Raw genomic sequence first — 24,789 nt, forward strand, 5'->3', positions numbered from 1 at the left:
ACAAATTCTCAAAATGCATTAAATATTTTCCGAGTTATTATGCGGAATCCAACTTGCATATTTACTGAGCTGTGACCTTTGACCTTTGGACTCCGAATTCGAACTTGGCCTGTATTTTGGTGTCATCTACCTACACACCAAAATTTTTTAAAATCCATTAAATATTTTTCGAGTTATTGCGCGGAAACCAAGTGGGGGGGCGGACGGACGGAAGGAAGGACGGACAGGGGCAACGTTTAATGCCCCCTCCGGACTTTGTCTGCGGGGGCATAAACACTGAGGAATCAGAATGACAGGCTATATCATTTTAAACTTCGATCCAGTTTCACAGCAGATAAACTAACCAAAAGTGTAATAAACAGATGGAATAAGCTTCCCCAGTCTGCCATTGATGCTCCCAAACTCCTCAATTTCGATAAAGAACTGTCCAACCTGGGTTTTTAAATGGGTCCTATGTGACCTCCTGAACCCTACCACACCATACTTTCAACTGTATATGTGTATACCTCGATCGGATGGAAAGGTGTGGCTTTTAAGGTTATCTCAAGGTAACTTGTATCCTCCCCTCATCTAGGATGAAAATAATGTTCCTATTCGTTAATTGACACAAAGAATTTTTAGGTATATCCATTATCATTTCATAATGGATTTTTTTTTCTTGAATCATATGTACATTGCCATCTCCCTATTCACATGTCAAAAGGGAAAACTTCCCACTTAATGCCGATACTGTGCACCTCCACTCCAATTGTTTTTGTCTGTACAGACATTCCAGGATTGGGCAGAATATGGTGAGCAGGATTCCTGGTAAATGCTGCATATAACTCATGATATTGTTAAGGTGCATAAGCACAACACTTTTACTCGCAAAAGATAGGCAAAGTATCAGAGATAGAATGGCTTCAAGCGACCAATCCCAAAGCTAGTACAGTGATTTCCATTGGTGCTGTCCCATCCTATAGCATTACAAGCTTGGGTAAAGAATGGAACACCTTGAAGAATTCACTCTGTCCAAATTGGCTTCAACTCCTCATAAGAGCCTTGGGGTTACAATAAATAAATATACAGGCATACAGCACATATATCAAATATAAATGTGTAAATCAATAAATTAATGAATAAATAGACTCTTCATCACAGATGAGAGAAAATATGTGTCTCGAACTATGACCAGCAAAAAATCCCTTTCAAGATGCTCATGTGCTTTCTTTTAATTGTCCAGAACCTTGTGCTTAATAGTGAATGAATCATACCTTTTTTCAATAATTCATGATTTGGTAGAAAACCTTTGGATGATGAGAGATTCATTATACAAAACAGAAACAGGTCTATTTCTTTGAACCTTGTTCACCTTAAGTTAAACACTATTTGGTCCTTCAACAAAATGTTGAAAACAAACTTTTTCTGTGCACTTTTGTTTTCATCACATTAGCAACTTAGTGGTATCTTATTGAAAATTTTCAAGCAAAATGTTCAGTCAGTTGCAAGATAATCCACACACCACTTAACAAAAAGCATTCTTTAAGACTAGATACTGAACTAGTACTTTGGTCTTGCATGAATAAAGTCGTTCCTGACACAAACACTTATAAATGTACTTTTTGGTCACAAGAGTGTACTGAAATATCTACCTTCTATATCTCATATCAATACTTGCAAATAAAAGAAGAGACAGCATGATGAACAGACAAGCCTTGCATCTAGTCTGAAGACGTCTGCAAAAATCCTCCCCAGAGAAGCTCAGAGACAACCAGACTTAAGTGTTTTTGGTCCTTACTTTCCTAATCATCGTTGTTATCCCTTGGCTATACGGCTGGACCAGGCTTGTAAAAAATGTTCCAAAACACGACAAAGAGAATGAAGAGGATATAGACTACCATAGCCAGCCACATACCGAGTCGTTCATGCAAGCGCTGTTCATAGTTTTTAAGAATAAATAGGCCTATCGTAAGACCAATCGTGATCCCCATGAGATGCGCAACGAAAGAAGCAGCTGTGCGTAAACCAGAGTATCTCCGATAAACAGCAAGGCCGAAGTCAGCGCTTACTGCGGAGAAGAGAAAGACAAAAATTACAAAACCTTAATATTACATATCATGTAATTATCATTCTGATTTTCATCCTGAAAATGACATCTCTTTTCCGCCACTATGTATCAATTCAGACATTCACAAATGTTGTAAATTGTCAACCCTGTAACTAAATAGGAACTTGTGCCTTAATTTTGGTAGCTCACTTTGCTTTGATGACAAAATCTTTAGTAATCAATCTAAAGATATTGTGGCCAAATCCAGGATCTCCATCAAACGAATCAATGACATCAAACAAGTAGAACATCTTATATATGCCAAAGGGATATCCCATTGAATACGTACAGATAAATCCATCCCCATATACTCGGGACCCTCGAAAATGACTTGTTTCTGCATTGTGCTTGGTATGAAATCTTGTAATAATGTTCTCTTATCACCGTGGCTTGGATAGTTCATAAAGTAAAAATTGACCAAAATGAGGGTCTGATGTACAAAAAAAGTGCACTTTTTTTTTACAGAATTTACCCAAAGTTAATCCAAGAGAGCAATAGAAACAAATTATTGTAAGTTGGGAATTCTTTCATACTGATACACTGATAGCATATTAATGTTTCTGGATTACAAAGTCTCCATTCATAAATCCTCTAGGGATGGGTGAAGACGTCAGAATGGTGACTTCACTCTTTTGGTGTCACATTTTTCTGATTCAACCCAATGCAGTTTAACCACAAAGTCTCAAGACAAATTGTATGTTTAACCCTAAATAGACTGGGCTATTTCGACGCCTAAAAAGACTGGGGGGGGGGGGGCTGATTCAGCCCCCCTTATGATCTCGGCCGTTGATCGCGCGATCGCGACGAAAATTGGCACATGCATTACCCATGGCATTATCTACAAAACTATAACATCAAATTCGGCAAAAAATCTCATGTCTCATTAATTATGCTAATTTATGCGTAAAATCATAAGTTTGCTCTAATTAATAAAATAATGCCCCTGAAATGCTAATTTTTGTTTCACATACTCTAGATAGGCATCTGATCAAGTTGATTTTAAAAAAATTTCAAAATCAAATTTATTTTCTTATGTATTCTATTGTTTTCTAAATTTCTTATGTATTTCCTTGTTTTTCGACTTTTTGTTTTTTATTGTTTTTTCAATGGAAATTGTCGGGGACTTTATTTTGACCATAAACAAGATAAAATTAATTGAATTTAAGCAGTAAAAGGAAAAATAATGAAACATTTATGAATTTTGGCTAAGAACACTATTTGCATTGGATTTGTACACAAATTCACGTTTTTGAGTAATTTTGGGTCTGCATGCACTTACGAAATGTTGCGTAATTTTGGAAACGCGTACCCGGGGGTCACAATTTTGGTCTCAAAAGTTGCGCGAGACTTGAAAGTAAAAAGTCAGCGAGCGACGCGGTCAAAAAATTTTGCGCAGCGGATTTATCGCGAAAAATGTCGAGGGGGGGGCTGAATCAGCCCCCCCAGTCTATTTAGGGTTAACATATAAATTTATCATAGTCATAATCACCATTTTCACAGGACCAAGGAGTGTATGGTAAAAGAAGTTACAGGGTGAATATATATTTCTCTAGAGTACTTGAATACCATCCCTTTTTTTCCCCAGATAGATGATGAGGCTTCCTGTCAAATACTTCACAAACATTAGGTTTTGAATTGCTTTCTAATGAATCTAATGTAATCTAATAGTCTTTAGATGAAGGCTTTTACATGATCTTGACATTATATTGACGATATGCTCATCAAACATATAATGAAAGTTTGCTATTTGTTTATAAAGAAGCATATAAATTAAATTTGAACTGTCAAAGGCAATAATTAGATGATTAGTAATAGATCCCACTCACTTACCACATACTATAACAACTGCTATTCTTTGAGGACTCAATTTTGAATCTGAAAAATGCTGAAAATATAAAAGTAATGATGAAAAAAAATAATTGAAGATAAATGTCAGTTGAGTTGCAGCATTGATTTCCAAATAATTTCATACAGAATCTTAGAGCTTCAGTTTACATTTGCTTTCACATTCAATGTACAAAAACAATCAGCTACCGAGTGTTTAACAGTAATACAACAATAACTGATAATATACAATCTTGTCATGAATTAAATCATTTTCAGTACCAAAAACAAAAACACAATTATAATTGATGTAGGGAACCAGAGATAAAGATGCAAAACTGTACCTAGCAAACTGATTAAATATCTTTTCAACATTAGTCAAAAAGATTAATGAAATTTGAACGACATTTTTCAAAAGATACTTGCTTCATATTTTCACATAAAATGTTTTTTTGTACAAAAAAGAATTCTTTACCTTGTTGAGGATTTTCTGTGGCATAATTTTACATATGATCCATTTTACCCAAATAATAAGTGTATCTAAGGCTCTATTATACTTAATGGGAGTAATTCCAAAAATAACATTTTCCATAGTTAATTTTAATACTAATTTGCATCTTTCAAACAATCTCTTTTCAAAGTATTCCCATACTTTCCTAACTAAGTGACATTCAAAGAACAAATGTGCAATAGTTTCAACATGGGAGGTACAGAAAGTACAAGTACTACTTGATTTAGCTTTGATTTGGCACAAATACAAATTCATTGGAATAATACAGTTAATTAAGCAGTATTGAAACCACCTGATTTAAACATCTTGCATTACTTAAAACGGTATAGAATTGAAATAATGCCATTTCTCTAGTGAAACTTGTTTTCTAATTTTCTTAAGCCCCACTCTTGAAGTCATGAGCTACATTTTGATACAATTTTTTAAACCCAGTTTCAAACCCAGTAAGTTTAATCATTTTCCAAATGTGGCAGCAGTGAAAATCACTTATATTTTGTTTCTGGCTATGGACCTCCATATACAACACTGTAATGATAGAGAAAATCAACTTACAAGGGCTACATTGGCAAGGTGAGCTGATAAGAGGGCATAGGAACCAGCCGATGCCCCCATAAGAAAACTTCTTCTGTCAAATACTGATGTACCCATTGAACCTGCAAGGGAAACAAATCAAAACTGAAACAATTTCAACTGCCTATTTTAGCTGTTTACTGCCCTCTGTTGGCATAACATATCTTACAACTTTCTTCAAGATCAAGTCTACCCCAAGAAAATGCTGACTTGAATAAATAGAGATAAATCAAACAAGCACAGTGCTGAAAATTTCATCAAAATCGGATGCAAAATAAGAAAGTTATGACATTTTAAAGTTTCGCTTATTTTTTACAAAACAGTGTATGCACAACGAGGTGAGTGAGTCGATTATGTCCATCACTCACTATTTCTTTTGTTTTTTATTGTTTCAATTATACAATATTTCAGTTTTTATAGATTTGACAATAAGGACCAACTTGACTGAACCATTAAGCATTAAACAATGCTGATTCCACATGTTCAGGGAGGAATTAATCGTTGTATCACTTGACAATGAGGAGAAAATTCGAATATTTCATATTATAAAATACAAAAGAAATAGAGAGTGGATGGCATCATAGTCTCCTCATTTGCATACCAGCCAGGATGTGCATATAACTGTTTTGTGAAATTAAGCAAAACTTCTAAATGTCATAACTTTTTTTATTTTACATCCAATTTTGATAAAATTTTCAGTGTTATGCTTGTTGGATTTTTCTCTTTTTATTCAAATCAACTTTTTGTTGGGGTGGACTTGTCCTTTAATAATGTATTTTCTTGTAGCTTGAACTCATAACTTTAAATTTTGTTTTATGTCTATTGTCTAGTTTTCATTACTTTATATTTTGTTTAACAACATTCTTTTCTGTTGTTAATGATGTTTATAATACAATTTGATCTATTTTATTATGTTCTGGACCCCTAGGCAGAACAAAGTGGTAATAATTACCTCTGAATGGGAGATCCAGCCATTTATATGTATTTATTTTATTTTGTAATTATATCTAATGGATTTTGTTTGAATTTTGCATGTTTATGAATGGAAAATAAATACAATGCAATACAATAATGGAATATTTGTTTAAATAAGGAATTTTGGAATTTAATTGGAGAATCAAAAGTATCCACTTGTTCCTATTTGTTACTGTGGTAAATGTTTGATAAAAGACTTTGTGGGAAACAACCAATATGTCCTAAGCTCTTTTGTGTTACGAAGTAAAAGAAAGGAACTTTATCCCACCGCTGCCATCAGCTTAGAAAACTTTTTCCACATCTCAAATTAATCTTATTTCAGTACGATCCTATCCAGTGTGAAAGTTTGGGCAGTGTAGTAAAATAACGCGAAATCGTCATTACGGTGTAGCGTTAATTTCGGTGAAAGTTACGTAATCTTCACACACCGAATTCGCATAGCGGCAGCATGGTCGAGTGATTTTTGTAGCCTGTTATTAGTCGTTTTGCGCGTATTTGACACACAAGCTTGCACCGTGCGATGATGCACACAGCACCCGCGCTCTTGACCGAAGAGCCGACCCAGCATGCCCAATGAACTTACACACAAACTAATGCCTATACCTCGGGTATCTCTCCTTGCATGCACACACCAGTTAGCTCCATGCACACACCAAACCCCATCTCCCTGGTATACCAAGGAGCTTCCAACACACACATGATACATGTAATGATAAGCATGATAAGAGAGAATTGAGATGAATGAGGGAAATTGTTCTCTGACCATGCATCGTGATCATTGTGAATGTAGGCCTACAAACGTGCATGCTAACTGACCACGGGATCATACAGCCAGTACCAAATTATTCACCGTTTCCCCCTTTTCTGCACTTAACAGTCATTATAAAGCCAAAGGAAAAATAAGGGATATTAATGATTCATGCGATATTGGACAAGTCATGTAAGTTTTATAATTTCATCATGTTCATCTGTTTTGTAATTGATGATCCTGATCCTTCACTGTGTCGGTGAACTGCATCAAGGACTCATCATTTTTTAATAGTTTTTACTGGTTTTTATTGTACATGTCAATCTTATGTTCCCCGTTGCTATCACCTCTGAATATAACGAACCTTCAAGTACGACGTTGTGTGCATATCAGTACACTACGTGTAGAATGAAAGTTCACATATCGGATACAAAAGTTTACGTGAATGACGGCTGTCATAAACGCCTATCAGTCGTTTTATTCAGCTCGGCAAAACTGATGTACATGTTCTTTTGCTAATTTATAACAAAATGCCACGGTAAAAATCTAATCGGCGCGGATAGATCGAATGCTAATAAAGTTGAAAAACAAAGTATCGTAGTTTGCGGAAATCCTTTTGTTTTGGGACAAATCGCCGGGAAGGGAAAGAAGGGGGAAGAGCTCGTGGAATCGTTCGCTCTCGCTTGTTTCTCATAGGTTTGCGTGCAAATCTCTGTGAACCGCTGGCAATGTGCAGCGCTCTCGCTGTTATCGATTCACTGTGGTGACCTCATTTTATTACATGTTTGCGTAATGACGATTTCGCGTGATTTTACTACACTGCTGGGTAATTCATTTAGCCTTTTTCACTCACTATTCTGGCTTTGGGCAGAGGCTGATCTAGGATTTTCCAAAGGGGGGGGGCATTTTATACAGGATAATTTTGATATTTAAAAAAGATCTTCACTATCAAATTGAGGTCATTCTGTTCCAGGAAAAATTTTGACAAGCAATTAAAAACTGGTCTCTCTTGCCTTTGCATAACATATTCCACTAAAAATTATTTTTTGTGCCTCTCTAAAATGGGGGGGAGGGGGGCCAAATGTGCCCCTACCTGAACCTGCCATTGGCTGGGGGTTAGTACAAGAGAAATGGAAAGCTTTAGAACATTGCTATAAAGAAAGTATGATGCATTGTGATATATGAAATAAAAAATATCTATATTATTTTGTCACCTACCAACAACAAACACTGGGAAAAATATAATAGTAAAGTTGTAATCTTACCAGCGGCTATGCTTATGAGGTAGAGGGTTCCGATTCTCCTGGTCCCATGGACCATTTCTAAGGGTACTCCCAATAACATTTGGACAGAAAAGTTGAAGATTATATGTTCTATGCTAAAGGAATAAACAGAAAGCAGAAGTGTAATTAGTTATATTAAGATTTGTGGCTCTAAGAGCACCAATGTGTTACAATGTTTTAGTAATTATATTGTATTTCATGTGATATCGATACTTGCATGCTATCGACCTCTTGGCCGTGATGATCAATAAAAACACCTCACGTAACCTGAACTTGTCTATTTAATTCCTTTTATTTCTATTATTGTCGTGGTGCAGTGCAAATAGGTTGGAAAATATTCAGGCATCACAACTTCAATGTGAATAAATCTCTTAATTATAAATCAAATGGCTTTTTTCTACTAACATTTTCTATGAATTTGATTTCTTCCAATGCAGTCTTTTTAACCGACAAGTCAATAAAAACAGGACCTTACCTACATGACACACTGACTAATTTTCATAAAGTGCCATAAGATGCACCAAGCTTGTTCAGCAAATGATTGCAAATTTGCAATTGGGTGATGGTCTATTTCTTGTAACAGAATTTCTAGAATAATTTTCTTTCATTCAAACAAGTCTGTGTATTGTACAGTTTAAAAAAGTAACTACATTCATTAATAAATGAATGAAGTAGTTCAATAAAAATTAAACTGAATTGTCTAATTGTCTTCAAATTTTAGTTCAATTCATTTCCGACAGAACAGAATAAAATGGTCATATATAATTACAATGACATTTACATTTGCAAATGAAACTTACACAAACAATCTAAATTGCAGTAGGTACAATAGATATTTTTCCATGAGTAAAATTAAATATTACACAACAACATACTATCATCAGTATAAAGATCTGAGAAAATTATTAGAAAATCATTCACTAACAATTAGAAAAACAGCGAAAGTAAGTTCTGAACATGTGAAGTATTCTTGCGCATACCTACCCTCCATGTAAAAGAATATATGAAAAAAATCTCCAAAACTGTATTCTCTTGTCTGGATCAAATACTAGCCAGCTGTTCTTTGGTAGTGGCCCCGTCCAGATATCTGCTGCCCTCGTGGATGAGTTAGTGTCAGCTCGAGTTGCATTCATTGTTACTCCTATGTAGAAACCTAGCTACGGAAGGAAGGATTAGGGAGGGGAAAAAGAGAAGACTATTATTTCTGAAAGTAAAAAATGAGAAACACAATACATGTACATGTATAAAATTAACATGCAAGGCCACAGGACACTTCAGCAAGGATATAAATTATCATTATCAAAAACATAATTGTTTGCATTCCAGTATTTGTATTATGCCATTCATTCAATCTTTTTCACGCCCTCTCACATTTTGCAGTGTTTTTTACCGATATTTCTTTTTTTTCACTAGCTATCCCTCATTCATCTCCCCCATTGAATGTCAAAAGGGAAAAAGATTTATGCTTCAAGTCAAAACTACCAAGTAAGTAAATAATCAAAATAAGGTCATGATGTTGCTGAATCCTCAAGACTGTGTCTAAAAAACTTTCATGGAAAACTAAGACAATGCCACAGAAAATTCATAGGATTTCAATTACACAGGATATACATTTGGGCAAAGCCAAGGAGGAATGTATAGTTTGATTTTATATTCATAAATAGCCAGCATTATAACACTTTTATCAAGGGAAATACTTGAAATACTCTATATATATACATTAATTCCTTTTTACATGTTAACAGTTACGATTCAAAGAAAACGAATGGCAAAAATAACGACCTTTTCAAATGAAATGCTAAATGATCTTTTGATGATGCCATACGCTTACAGTACGAAACAATAAATTGGCAAATAACCTAATTTAAAATTTTATTGATTTTCTCCCCATAGAGTGGCATCTAAGCAATGACACACAGGTTTTTTCCCCCTCTCTCCACGGTCTTTCTTTCTTTCTATCTCTCTCTCTCCCTCTCTCTCACTGTCTCTCAGGTCAGATGAATGTAGGTGAAGAAAATCTGAATGGATATTTTACAAAAATCACAGAGAGTAGTCGACCTCAAAATGGCAATAGCTAATGATCTGAATTCAGCGAAGAACGGCTCATTAGACAAAAGATAGAAAAACTGATGGATTGGAACCAATTGAATAGATTCTAGCCTAATTTTGATGAGATTCAGAATTAATCATTTCCCCTGATAATTCAAGCTCAGTCTGCAAGCTGATATGCATCTACTTTTTATCCATTGTAAATTTTAGTTTGGAATATTTGGAAGTAAATTGAATTGGATTGAAAAAAAGGTTTGATTTTTCATCGTAATATTGAGATATATCAGGTGATCATAGAGACAGTGTATATAACAAAAGCTGAAAACAATATACATAATTGGTTTTCCTAAGACATACAGACATGTCAACTTGTAGCGACATAAAGAACTAACCATACAGAGGTTTTCCTTAATTTTTCTATCAAGGGGGAATCCAAGTCAAGTACAAACTGATTTTATTAGGGAAAAAACAAACAGAGAAATTGATAAACAAAATTTTGATCAAAATTTGACAAACAATATGAAAGTTATGAATTTCAAACTCCACACATGGTGGTTGAAATAGGCCACATAAGTAGGTCATGTCACTGTGATGTTAAGTTAATGTATAAAAATATACTCAAAATGACTAAAATGTCATCCTTTTAAAAAGTTGATATTTTCGCAATAACGATGTGCTTTTTTTTATATACCACACTGGTGAAAAATTACTTAAGCAAAATGTTTCTCTGTCATATTAAGAGTGCTACCATGTAAAACATAATCTAAGCCACACATGTTTTACATACTACTGTCAAATTAAAATCATGAAATAAGACAAAAGAAACTCTTCAAAGCACTCACAATTTTTCAGTAATTTAGTTTTTCTTGTGCACACTATACTATTAGACAGATTACTGCAACATACATTATGAATAGCTTTCCTTTAATCATTAAAATGAGTAGACATAATCTCCTGATGACTCCTCTGAGAAATGAATATGCATAATGAAATATGATGTCCATAATGATCCTATTGATCAATGTAGCATCGTATCTTGGGAAAAAATGTTGTGGATGAAATTGCCATTTGGGGATTATTCTCCAGGAAAATGGGGGAGCTAGATCTAGTTCTTTTTCAGAGCATTTATCACCTCAATCCACGTGACCAAGAAGATTAGGATAGGCGGAAGACACCAGGAAAAGTTGCATCGAAAGTAATTGCGGTCGGTCTCGTTGGTGAGGATCTCGTCGGCGACCATCTTGAGAAATCGCTGTTGATAGGTCAGGGTGCGGTAGTCCTCTTTCTTAAAACCAACCTTGCTACCATCGATGCAATCGCTCTCACATTCTTCGTAGCGTGACCGGACGGCAATGGAAAAACTGAGTGATCTCTTATCACTCATCTAAAAAAATGGTATTGATAAAAAAAGGAAAGATGAATCAATATCAAATAACGTAAATCAACTACAAATACAAATTGTAATGAAAAGTGAGATATTCATACCTCAAAAGAATGGAATATGCTCCAATTCCAATAATGGCTAGGCTCATTATAAGGCTGAGTAGCTGAAGGTTAAGTGTGATTTAAATTCAATTTCTAATTTGCGATAGATATTGAACACATCATCACCCTGGACAGATGACAAGGATGCTCAAAAACTAACTATTTATCAATGAAAATTGCAAATTGGCACTCTAGCATTATTCAGTTCACACATCTTTAAAGGCCACCGCACACCATACGACCCGACTGGTCGGCGACTGAGTGAGGGGAGATGAATCGCACCGCAGTCATAAGCCTCGACACCGCACCGCTTTTTACTTTTGGCATAGCATCTGAGAAATTGCGCTTACTACTGCGTATGCGCGTTGTTTATCATAATATGCATTATGCAACTCTGCTGTCTGATTGGCTGGAGGTTGGATTGAGCTTGCGATCCAGTCATAAGGATTTGACATGTCAAATCCTTCTGATTTTCCTCGCGACTTGTCTCTGACTGGTCTGCGACTCTCAAGCTGACAAGAGCTGTGACGTCACATCTCCCCTCACCCAGTCGCAAGCCAGTCGGCGACCGGTCGGGTCGTAAGGTGTGCGGTGGCCTTAAGATCTATTATGGATATGACATTTGGTCCTATCATTATTTACTTCGTCTAATGACAACTTGGGCTTATGGTCTTGCCTGATGATCAGAAGCGTGTATCACTACTTTGTCTACTTATATGCACCTATCATTTTTCTCATTACTACTCTCAATCAAATCTATCAGATGAAAACTGATGGGAAACAATCTAGACCTGAAATGCTTTTGCACATGAAAAAATTAAGGGGGTAAAGGCTGCCGGGATAAAAGTAGGGTACCCTTGGTAGCCTATACACGATAATGTAAGTTATATGGGCGATATAATAACAGAATACTATCATTATCATCAAGTGTTTGAATGGCCAGTAATGATCTAAACACATTTTTAAAAGTTTATATGTAATATATGTTTGATATCATTGAATCTTTACAAAGTATAAAGTTCTCACAATGTTAACAAACTCCTGATAGCTGATGACACCACCAGTGTTCTCTTCTATGGTTGTTTCCAAGACTTCTCTCTTGTGCGGATCTAGATCCTCCCGAAGACCATACTTGTAAAGGATTACCTGGAAAGCTTCCATGCTGATCACACCGTTCCCATCCACATCAAACTGCAGAGCAAAATAATAAATGAGATAAAATACCCATAGTTAAACATTAAATAGGTTTAGTCATATCATCTAGATCAAGTAGTAACATAATTCAATTTATACAAACCAATCAACACAAATTATTTAATACCACAGATGATGAAGATCCCAAACATATCACCACCATCCTTAAGATATGATGCATCTAATAATCACCAATTCCATTCATAATGTACAAACAAAAATATGTACTGCTGTCACCATTCATACATGTAAATACATTCTTACTGATTTTTTTTCTAAGAGCCACAAGTTACGCATGACAACTTTACGCACAACTGGTGATATGTTCTTGAAGGAGACGAGATAAGTGAAGTTTTCCTTGGTGTCTCATAAAAATTGGAGTAACTTTCCTACATAATCATTTTTTTCATAAATAATAAATGTTGCACAAAGATGCGTGTTTACATAGATCATATCATTTATGGTTAAGTAAGCACATTTTCCAGTTATTAATAGCGTATCAAAGACCAAACCTAGTGTAAATTTCTTTCAAGAGAAGTGAAAATATTCATGAATAAAATGGTATATCAGAACTCGAGTGTAATCATTTGTGTAAGACAGTTTTAGAAAAGAAATAGTACAACTGTTTGTCAAATGTTAGATACCTTACTTAATTTTCTTGTTTATTTTGAATGACGAATTGGAAATGTTGTACTGACATGTCAGTTGATTTCCCCAGGTATCATTATTGAACAATATATATAATCTTCAACTGGATATCAATTTAAATTAAGGCATTCCACATATGATTCATGGGAGAGGAGGCAAGGAGAAACTCATTAATTGGTATGCATAAGATTTTGGCTTTAATTCACGCAATGCAATTTAGTGGTACTACATACGGTACATAGGAAAAACCTGTGCTTTCACATTCCTTATACACGATACAAAAAAACCCGACAAATGTGTTTATAATGCTGTATGTGCTCATAATTCATGCTAGGCAGGCCTCAAATAACCATTCTGAATAATAGATGTACCCTGGGCAAACCCACCACGAATATCAAATATGTTTATCTTCCCTGGTTCGTATGGTTCTATTATAGGAGCTAAGTTTTACACAGGATCGCAAATGACATCACGGCACCGGGCGTGACGTCGTCCCGCGTCTCAGTAGGCAGAGCGGAAGTCTAAATTTAGACATTCTTGCCAACCTCTGACGTTCAGAATCTATACCTGGCTCCAAAGAAAGGCCACTCCCCTAACGAGCGACCGATCGGCACCGCAAAGTGAATTGGGATTTCGCAACTCTCAGTGACATCACAAAGATCTGTTAAACAAGCAAACGCAAAGAGATGGCCAATTTGGCGACCATGTCCTTACAAACTCATTACCGTCCTCCTCTGCCCTTTTAAGCTCATCAAAAATTCAGTTCTGTGCGTATTTGAAGTGTTCCAAAACAGTCATTATACAATATAACACCTTTTTCTATCTTTACCTCACTCGATGACATCATTTGACAAGAAATCGTCATTTATTCACAACGCATGTGTTGCTGACCTTTCTTTGAAAAGGAAATGGAGAACACTGATGACGCCATAAGGTGGCTATCCATTCATAGCATTTTTATAGGGAATAAGGGATGGAACAATTCTTCTAAAATCATGATACTGAAATTTCTTTTTTTTACTTTAAACTTCCTCAAAAGTATTTGCTATATAAATGTTATCCATGAATATAAAGCACCCCCCCCCAATAAAGAGACAGGTTGTGGTACATAGACATGTAAATGTACAAGTTAAAAGCTCCAGTACAAGCTGTCATAGTCAAAGTGCTGATTCACCAAGAGCAAATCTGTCAAAATCTTTCACAGAACTCCAATTTCTATTACTGCAAACAAGCTTTAGAAATCTTTGTACCAGAAGAATGGAAGAAAGGCAAGCCAAGGCAGTTTCTCAGTTATTATTTTTTCAATCACACTGGCAAAATATGAAATATAAGAATGTTGATTTACTTTCATAATGATCAATTATTATCATTATTTAACATAATTTTGTAGAAATAGACTTCTTTGGCACAATCTTATAACAAAGCTCTCATATGCTATCTAACTATTACACTTTTGAACAACATTTTGGCTAAGGCTAACATTTGTGGAACTTCATTATCAGTAATTTTTATAAAGTCTTTTGTGACCACGAAACAGTTTCATAAACACCCCCAGCAAATTACTGTGAGGATGTTATGTTACAAGGTAGTTCAATTCTATTAATTAAACCTACTGGTTCTAGAAGATCAAATGACTACATGTATCTGATATAAACAAAATTTAGCGTAATTCCCTTTCTTGGCAGAGCCTATTGGCTGATAGGGTTGGGTTGAAGCTTGTCTTTAAGTTTTGTCAATCTAACATTCATTTTGAAACTTTGATTGTCTATTTTTTTCATGGATGATAAAATAAATTTCTGGATAAAATCTTCATAATGCTTTGATATTCAATTTTTCTACAAGACAAAGATTCTAAATGCCGCTGAACAGTAGCTTGTAATGTCATGCAAAAGTTCTATAAAAAATAATTTTAAAGAACGGTCCTCCTGGATGGGGTTGGATATGGCGACTGTGTGATTCCTGAGAGATCATAGAAAATTTGAAATAACTTAATTTACAACATTCATTTCTTTAAACATATTGAGCATTTATTGCTTTCAGTTAAACGTGATATCTATACATACCTTTTTAATTATGTACATACAACTGTTATGAAACTCTACACTTTTCAATATTATATTCTATATTCACATGCAATTCAGTATTGTAACTGCGATGCATGATTTTATGATTTATACCATACCAATTACCGTATTCTTTCCTATAATATGCTTGTCCCCTGTATTCTGCCATCATACCCATCTTCCCATCACTCGTCCCCATGCCTGTCATCTCTATCTTCAGTAGCCTATACCCACAAGTGGTATAGTGATTATTAATTGATTGGTAATTGGGCACCTATCCTCTCCTACCTATCTATCACATTCTCTCTGCACTTGAGTTTCGTCACCTTAGCTTGGCTTTCCCTGTCCGATCTGCCTTCTCTTTCATTACTCTTGCATGCTATGTCTTCCGTTCTACAAGAACCCATTCACATTCATAATATAAACCTGTCTTGTAAATCAATGTCTTACTGATGTAGTAGTAACTTCATTGCCTACTAGAACTATGTAGTCCATGTAGAAAGTTCTTGGGAATTTCAGAACATACACGTAGTATTTAACAGGTTAAAGAGAAATGCTAGTAGTTGCAGTAAACACTGATTTCATGAGAAAGTCTGTAAAACCAGGCTTAATTGTCAGTATATCATTGAGGATCTAGATCTGGTACAGTTACATAAACTGAACTTCCTGAAATCTTGAAATCTACACTGAAAAATGTTCACACTGAAGATCACGAACACAGATAAGCGCACGTGGGACAGTGTACAATTATTGCTTTGAATGTCGGGCCCCGACGCTTCACCCGAATCCTGTGCTTATTTGCTGATTTCTCAGCAATTTCTTCCCGAATCCTTTGGCACATATGTTTTATTTATACAAACAGACACTTTGTTGGTCATTTCATTGGATTCTGTATGAACTCATTTTGATATCGTTACCACAACTGGCATTTACCTTTAAGTGCGATGAAAGGAGAAACCTTACCATGACAAGTGGAATGCCTCTGGCCGTCTCACCTGCATCACGCGATTCAAAATAGCAGCAGTGCTGACTTTGAAAACTTCTATAACTCGCACAAGATATTCAGTGATACTTGGTTACTCTTATTTCCACGTTTTATGAACTAGACCAATACATTTACAGAGATAGGATGGTAATTCAACAAATACTCCCAATGTGGCCAAAATTCATTGACCTCACATGACCTTTGACCTTGATCACGTGACCTGAAACTTGCACAGGATATTCAGTGATACTTGATTACTCTTATGTCCAAGTTTCAAAAGTCAGATCAATAAACTTGCAAAGTTATGATGGTAATTCAACAGATACACCCAATTCGGCCAAAGTTCATTGACCTTTGACCCTGGTCGTGTGACCTGAAACGCGCACAGGATATTCAGTGATACTTGATTACTCTAATGTCCAAGTTTAATGAACTAGACCAATAAACTTTCAAAGTTATGATGGTAATTCAACAGATACCCCCGATTCGGCCAAAGTTCATTGACCCTAAATGACCTTTGACCTTAAATGACCTTTGACCTTAATCATGAGACCTGAAACTTGCACAAAATTTTCAGTGATGCTTGATTACTATTATGTCCAAGTTTCATGAATCAGATCCATAAACTTTCAAAGTTATGATGGGAATTCAACAGATATCCCCAATTCGGCCAAAGTTCATTGACCCTAAATGACCTTTGACCTTGGTCATGTGACGTGAAACTCATGCAGGATGTTCAGTGATACTTGATTAACCTTATGTCCAAGTTTCATGAACTAGGTCCATATATTTTGTAAGTTATGACATCATTTCAAAAACTTAACCTCAGGTTAAGATTTGATGTTGACGCCGCCGCCGCCGTCGGAAAAGCGGCGCCTGTAGTCTCACTTTGCTTCGCAGGTGAGACAAAAATGATATCGCACAATGGGTAAACCCTCAACATTCTTGGTTTGAATAAGAGCCAAAAAGAACAAGAGAAACTCTGAATTCTGAACTCTGTCATTAATAGTTTCTAACGATAATGGTGACTTATCAATGAATCAATCTGTGTATCTTATCAGATCCGAACAATGTCAACAATCATGATTTACTTTAAATGAATAACAGAGATATTGCAACATTATCTGTATTATCAAGGGACTGGAGGGGCCACTCAACAATATCATTATACATACAGTATGCATATACATAACCAAAAAGGGTAGGCCTAGCCTTTTTTTTTTTATATGATATGGGTGTGACTATTTTAGGGTGTCGAAAATGTTAAAATTGGATGAATAAAGTTTTGCAAGGAAGAGTTTAATTAAAGGACAAGTGCATCCCAAATTCCCAACAAAATGTTGATTTGAGTAAAAAGAGACAAATCCAACAAGGAAAACACTGAAAATTTCATCAAAATTGGATGTAAAATAAGAAAGTTAAAACAATTGAAGTTTTGCTTTATTTCACAAATCACTTATATCCACATCCTTGTCGGTATGCAAATGAGAGGACTGACGATTTTCACCAACTTTAAGTTTTTAGTTCAGACAAGCTGTACTCATTGGCAAAATCTGTCAAAAAAAATATTAAATATTGTATATTTCAAACATTAAAAATCAAAAGAAAAAGTAAGGGACAACATCGACTCTCTCGCTTGCATAACACCAACTTAAAAATGTAATTACTTTTTTATTCTTAATCTAATTTAGATAAGATTTTCAGCATTATGCTTGTTTGATTTTTCAATATTTATTCAAAGCAACATTTTTCTAGGTTGGACTTTACCTTCAAACAAAACATTTTACAAATGAAAAATATGCGCTTTGGATGATTTTGAAAAGGGTAGCCATGATTCTATACAGTGATAAAGTGCCTTACCTCTATATAGGCCAACACATTTTGTATGATCATGATCTATACTATCAACACCTGGGATACATGTACTTCTCTTTAAAAAACCAACCAACCCAGATCTGGTCCGGTTATAATTGAAATATGAACAGGGTCTACGTGTGTTCCATCACCTGCCAAGCTGCTGAAGTTGGTCATCTCATTAATCAAACAAAGATGGCATCCACACCAGGGGATGGAAGCTGGGTAAAGCTGATGTGACACCAATTCCTCAGCACTCAAATGAGGTCAATGGGTCTGGAATCTTGTGAGTTTTTTCTTGTGAATGAAAAACCTACATCCTTCTTTCTGTGGGTGTTGTCCTGTGGGAGTCACATCTGGGAGATTTCATTTACTCAAGTCTCCATCACACCCTGATAACACTATACAGTACAGTGTGCCATTGAAGAAGATGAGGAGAGTGAAGATTTTTGGATAATCAACAGTTTTTTTCTATGAAAGTAATACCATGAGATAGTTCAAATATTTAGGTTTGTTTCTGATAGGACCGGGTGGGAATGGACGGAATCCGTCTGATGTGTGGAGATTCAGTTGTTTTTTTTCCATTCCGGTATTCCCAAAAAACAATGTATTACATAACAAATGTGACCATGTGACCACCCAGAAAAATATGTTGAAGAGACGGCGGAAAAAAACTTGTTGATGTTTTTGTGGCCATCCTGATCCCTTTGTCAGTAGCTAAGCTAAGCTATGAGATACATATAGAGGGCGGCAGACTCAATATGCATCTCGTAGCTTAGCTTTTCTAGTCTTGTAATATTTTTCTTGTTTTTTTTATGAATGCTCGTTTAATAATGAAATCAATATTGTATAATCAAAGATTTCTCTGTAATTCCCGTTCATGAATTCATACTGACTGGCACAACACCAGCGGATTCCAGAACAGAGCACAAGTGTTGCTAGGGCAAGCACATAATACGCCTGCCTGCCGGTAACACAGAAAATAGGGTTATTTGTCAAGCAAGAAAAGTGAAAAGTGGCAACTTAACCTTTGACCTAAAAATAGATAGGCTTCCTGGGATACACGCTAGTAGGGCCTATCATACACACCAAATTATATGAGCCTAGGTTAAGTTAAACTGAAGTTATCACGTTTACAAGGAAAAGTTAACGGACAGTCGGATGGATGGACAGACAGACGGACGGACACCATAATTCGTCCCATCTAGATGGGTGTATAAAGAAATGTATGCATGGTCTTAGTAAATGCATAACACTAGATCATGACAACAACCCTACATTAGGTGCCCGATGCCAAAAGTGAGCATTGTTTTTGTACATTTCTCAATGAATGTGTTAAATTTAGTGCAATAATACGTAAAATCTGCTTTGTCCCTGGTAACCCCTAGTTTAAATGCATACACTCTAGTAATTTTTAGCAAAGCTGGTAAAAATTAAAATCAACTTGCTTCTTTAATTCCTAATTGGTCAGAACTTTGCAAGTCAATGCTTTGAACAGTGAGTCAGAGAGTTCCAACTTTTGCTCAAAGAACAAGGAGCAGGATCTTCGTGATGTTCATATTTTCTTTGAGCTAAAAATCTCATTTGAGTTTTAAAATATGATCCAAATCAAATAAATCCTATTTTTTTTTTAATTTTGTTTTTAAATTAAAAAAAAATTGCCAAACCTGCTAAGATTAGACTTTATGGAATGGCACCAAACAAAAGTAGGTGAAGCAACTGTAGACCAAATTTTGGCAATTTACCAAATGGCATACATGAGGATGATGAGGAGCCATGATAAAGACACACCATTACCTATTCTGATATGCTAAGACTGTATCTTGAAAAAGATAGTGCTCGTATCTCTAGAGATCTTACAAATGGGGATGATGATTGACTTTCAAATGGGTTTTAATTACAGCTTCCATCTGCCAAGTAGGACACTCTATAAAAAGTGCAAACTTGTTACAAGGCATTTTAAAGGGTAAAGTGACATACTGTACTACCTCTTGTATATCATTTATATGAAAAAGTGAAAATCTGAAATTTAACATTATGGAGATGTTACGAGGTCACTCATTTAACCAAAAACCAATATAAATCTTGAAAAGACCTTCATTCAATGATTGTTCTTCATTTGACACTGAATTAATTGCTATTTAGACAGTACAATTGAAATCTATGAAATATAATTCACTACCAAATCAAGACACTAAATGCGATGGATTTTTCACTCCCACGTGTTAAGGTATCACCCAATAGAAGGTGTATGATATTGTTATGCGAGTCACACTTTACAGGGACACCCACACTACTCATGGGTTTGTTCACATATATGCTCTTCACACTACATTTCCTTAACCCCTGACTATCCTTAACCCCATACTATCTTTTTTTCGGTTTCACACCATCTTTCTTAACCCCATACTATTTGCTTACCAAGGGTCAATGCCTTAAACCCCAGACTATCGTACAGCTCATTGAAGATATTGCCACACAGAGCGTGATTAACATGCAATTTTGACTTCTGTGATTGGCTAATATTTAGCCCCACTTTTCCTTAGCCTGGTTTCGTTTCACAATGCATCTCGTGGCACCGCAATTGTGGTGCTAGCAAAACAATAAGCCGGCTAACCCTGCTTTTTTGCAGGGCCAGATAGTACCATACTATTTACCGTGCTAGCCCGCTTTGCTAAAACATAGTGTGAAATTGAAGTGGGCTAAGCTTAACCCTGGGAAATTGGTGGGGCTAAGACCCCCCCCTCCACTTAACCCCACCAATATCCCGGGGTTGAGAATAAAAAGGTTAAAAATAAAGTGTAACAAGTGGAACGCCTCTGGCTGTCTCGCCTGCATTACCCGATTAGATACTGCAGCAGTGCTGACTTTCAAAACAGTTATTGATTAATTCTTAACAAAAGAAAACACATGATATATCCACTGACCCAAAATGACCTCTGACCATGATCATGTGACCTGTGCAAAACAGTCATTTATACTTGATTACCCTTATATGTTTCATGAACTACATGTGTAGATTAGTAATTTTCTAGGTTATGATGCCAATACAACAAATACCCTCAACACAGCCAAAGTTCATTGACTTTAAATGACCTTTGATCTTAGTCATGTGACCTAAAATGCACAAAGGATATTCAGGGATACAGGGCTATCCTATGTCATGAACTAGATACATAAACTTTTAAAGTTATGACAATTCCACACAAACACCCCTAGAATTATTAATGTTTGTTGACCCTAAATGACCTTTGACCTCGGTCATATGACCTGAAGCTTGCAAAAGATATTCAGGAATACTTGATTGCTCCTATGTCTAAGTTTCATGAACTAGATCCATAAAATTTCAAAGTTATGATGACAATTCCACACAAAAACCAACATGGCCAAAGTTTGTTGACCCTAGGTGACATTTGACCTTGGTCATGTGACCTGAAACTCAGGCAGGATCTTCAGTGATACACTATTACCTTATGTCTCTATTTCATGAACTAGGTCCATATACTTTCTAACATATGATGACATTTCAGAAATTTACATTGGTTAAGATTTCAATATTGATTCCGCCAACATGGTCTAAGTTCATTGACCCTAAATGACCTTTGACCTTGGTCATGTGACTTGAAACTCATGCAGGATGTGCAATAATACTGGATTACCCATATGTCTAAGTTTCATGAAATAGGTCAATATACTCTCTAAGTTATGATGACATTTCAAAAACTTAACCTTAGTAAAGATTTCAATGTTGGCGCCTATCGTCTCACTCTGCTATGCAGGCGAGACAAACATGAATTATGAAATAGCAGGTCTGCTACTGATCGGTGTTTCCATACATTTGGAATTACCCCCCCCCCCCATCAAGAAATAATTTTCTGACTAACAAAGGCAGTAAGACATGAAAATAGAGAGCTCTCAACTGTGGCTCTGACAGCCAAAAAATGTAGTTTTGGCTGCTTTAATTTACACCTGGGTGTAGGAATAAACAGGTCCAGATCCATGTGAGGTAAAAAAGGCACATCCCCCCATCTGGCCCCAAAGTTGACATAATCCCCTGCCCCCTCCCCCCCCCCCCCTCCATCCCACCTAATAAAGTGATGACTATTTTATCTTTTAATTATATCATTTTTAAAGTAATTGTCTCCTTATTTCCTTTCAGTAAGAAAATTTGAGTGAATATAATGCAGTTAAAAACAAGACTACTAATTTTCAGAGTTTCTGTGAATCCTCTCAGACTATGAAATCCTGAACTTGCATCTGGCTACAAAACAACAAGGTAATTCTTAGGGAATACTATGAAGTGACAAGAATCGCATGAAGCATCAAACAGTAACTATCACCATCACTGTTGATTACCATATTTTGAATGCCTTAACTCCCTAAAAATGCCCTGATTTATGACTTTTCCTACATTTCTACGAATGAATTCAAACTCATCTACTTGGTTATATCAAATCATTTTAATAATGAGGTTATATGACAAGTAGGAAGTGATTAGAGAAAGTAGGAAATTGAAGATTTCTACTAACAGCATGATCCAGATCCCCACAGCATGACACCAGCATGCAAGGAAAACTAATTCATAGAATTTTTAAAAATCCTGTCTGTGAACTTGATTCCCTTGCCATTCACATCTGGATTTTATGAATATCCTGCAGAGATTATGCACCACTCTTGAAATATGTATTGTACATATTGATGGACTTCAAAATTATAGCATGGATGAAACTTTGGTCTTAAGGTCTAATAACAAGCATAAAACACTGTTCAAAATGCACTACCTTGCTTCCCTAACCTACCCATACAATTCCACACTGTGTTTAGTTCTAGAGCATGAGGGTCCACAGTGTGTCCACATAGGGTGTTTTCACACTAAAGGCGAAGTGGAGTTACTCCGGAGTAACTACAAATTGAGTTGACAAGTTTCTACAGCGGACCGACATTTCACCTCCTTTCAAACTGGCATGCTCAGCAGCGGTTTATGTGCAGTCATTTCCGTGGTTTCCAAGTGAGTTTGCACCATATGTGTGGTGTGCGGAATCTCCCCCATTAAATGCTCTAATTTCTCAGTGTAAATATCGCTTAAGACTGTGGACACCTCTATAATGTTGTTGCTCAAAGTGTGTTCACATAGTAAAGTGTGTTCACATAGTAAACGATGTGATTGACACTGTTCAAATACTCAATCAGTGTGAAGATGATTTTGCAATGTGTTCCACACTGTGAGCACGATATTGGAAATACTGTGTGACACTGTTCTTCTTGGCAGAAAAGTCTGATACTGAAGAAAACATCTTTGAGTAACACCAAACCTATAGTGTAGGTGATCAATTTCTATCAGAGGAGATAGTTATAATTTGATATTTTACCAAATGAAATAATTGTGAAAGAAAATCTTTTTATACTTCTATTGCAAATATTTGAATTTCATGTAAATATAGTGAACAATATAGTGGAAAAGTCTCTAAAAGGTGTTCATTTTGTGCATTAAGCTTCAGATTTTATCAATTATCTCTTAATATTGTATAATGTAACTAATGTGATGACCTGTCCACAAGCATTTATTTTGAAATTTAGAATGCAAAATAAAAGCAACATGAAGTATAAAATGAACTCACGGAGGCACTGTGGTCAAATAGTCTAGCTAGACACCTGATTATACACATGGCAGTCAAGGGTTCAATTCCCAGCATGGAACTCATGCCCTTGAGTAAGCCAATGCTTTATGGACATGGGTCTACATCATATTAATGAGAACGCTTTTGGTTTTATTGGTACGAAAAATGGGCACATTTTTAACTATATAAAAGCAAATCAAAGATTTTTAAATATTCATACTCTCTTATTTGGTAACTGATTTTTATTAAATATTTTTACATGCTTCTCTGAATATTCTATTTTTATCAAAATTGTTTTTCCATGAGGATTTAGCTATTTCCTTTCTAATCTTACCTTATCGAAGAGCGGCTTCCATTTCTGTAAACACAAGAGCGTTTCATCGGTGTGGTCAATGTGGTTGGATGTGGCGTCCAGGAGCCGTGTCCGAGTGTCATGCATCGCAAAGGAATCGTGGGCGGGCATGATGGTCAAGCGTGTCATCAATGATCCAGTGAATGAATGTCCAGTTCACAGAATGTAAGTCGATGGAGAAAGATACAAATAAAAGGAGAGAAATACAATAAGTCCCTTGGTTAATTTTTACATTTGGCAGCAAGAGGTGGTGTATATCTACAGGTAGAAGATGGAAAGAAACACTTCAAATCTCCAGTAGCAAAAGTTACTCTGTGTCTTGGCTTGTTAAACTTTCTCAGTCAGTTCTTACATCCATATTTTGTTTGTCAATCACTCCAGTTGCAAATGTCATATTCAAGTGTTTACACTTTCCAAAAATTCAGAGCAGTCAAATAGTTATTGATGAATAAATTAAATAGAAAGAACATTTTATATATCATCCACAGCTGCAAAATGTTAAATGACATTCAAAGCTCAAGCTCATTTTTAATCAACTTGGATA

At 35.7% G+C, this 24,789-nt stretch overlaps 1 protein-coding gene across 2 annotated transcripts in view; it reads right to left on the reverse strand.

Annotated features, from left to right (window-relative positions):
• Positions 1–301: 301 nt before the first annotated feature.
• The window catches only part of LOC121422709 (rhomboid-related protein 3-like), a 58,871-nt gene continuing 34,383 nt past the window's right edge, over positions 302–24,789 (reverse strand). For both annotated transcript variants that reach the window (XM_041617879.1, XM_041617880.1), the window contains exons 5-12: positions 24,228–24,251; positions 12,558–12,722; positions 11,179–11,430; positions 8,982–9,154; positions 7,980–8,092; positions 4,974–5,074; positions 3,917–3,971; positions 302–2,047 (exon numbers count right to left, since the gene is read on the reverse strand). In XM_041617879.1, the coding sequence (XP_041473813.1) occupies positions 1,806–2,047; positions 3,917–3,971; positions 4,974–5,074; positions 7,980–8,092; positions 8,982–9,154; positions 11,179–11,430; positions 12,558–12,722; positions 24,228–24,251 (1,125 nt within the window). In that variant the 3' untranslated portion in view covers positions 302–1,805. The remainder of the gene's footprint in view (positions 2,048–3,916; positions 3,972–4,973; positions 5,075–7,979; positions 8,093–8,981; positions 9,155–11,178; positions 11,431–12,557; positions 12,723–24,227; positions 24,252–24,789) is intronic.

This window comes from Lytechinus variegatus, chromosome 10 (genome assembly GCF_018143015.1).
Source record: "Lytechinus variegatus isolate NC3 chromosome 10, Lvar_3.0, whole genome shotgun sequence".
Lineage (NCBI taxonomy): Eukaryota > Metazoa > Echinodermata > Echinoidea > Temnopleuroida > Toxopneustidae > Lytechinus > Lytechinus variegatus.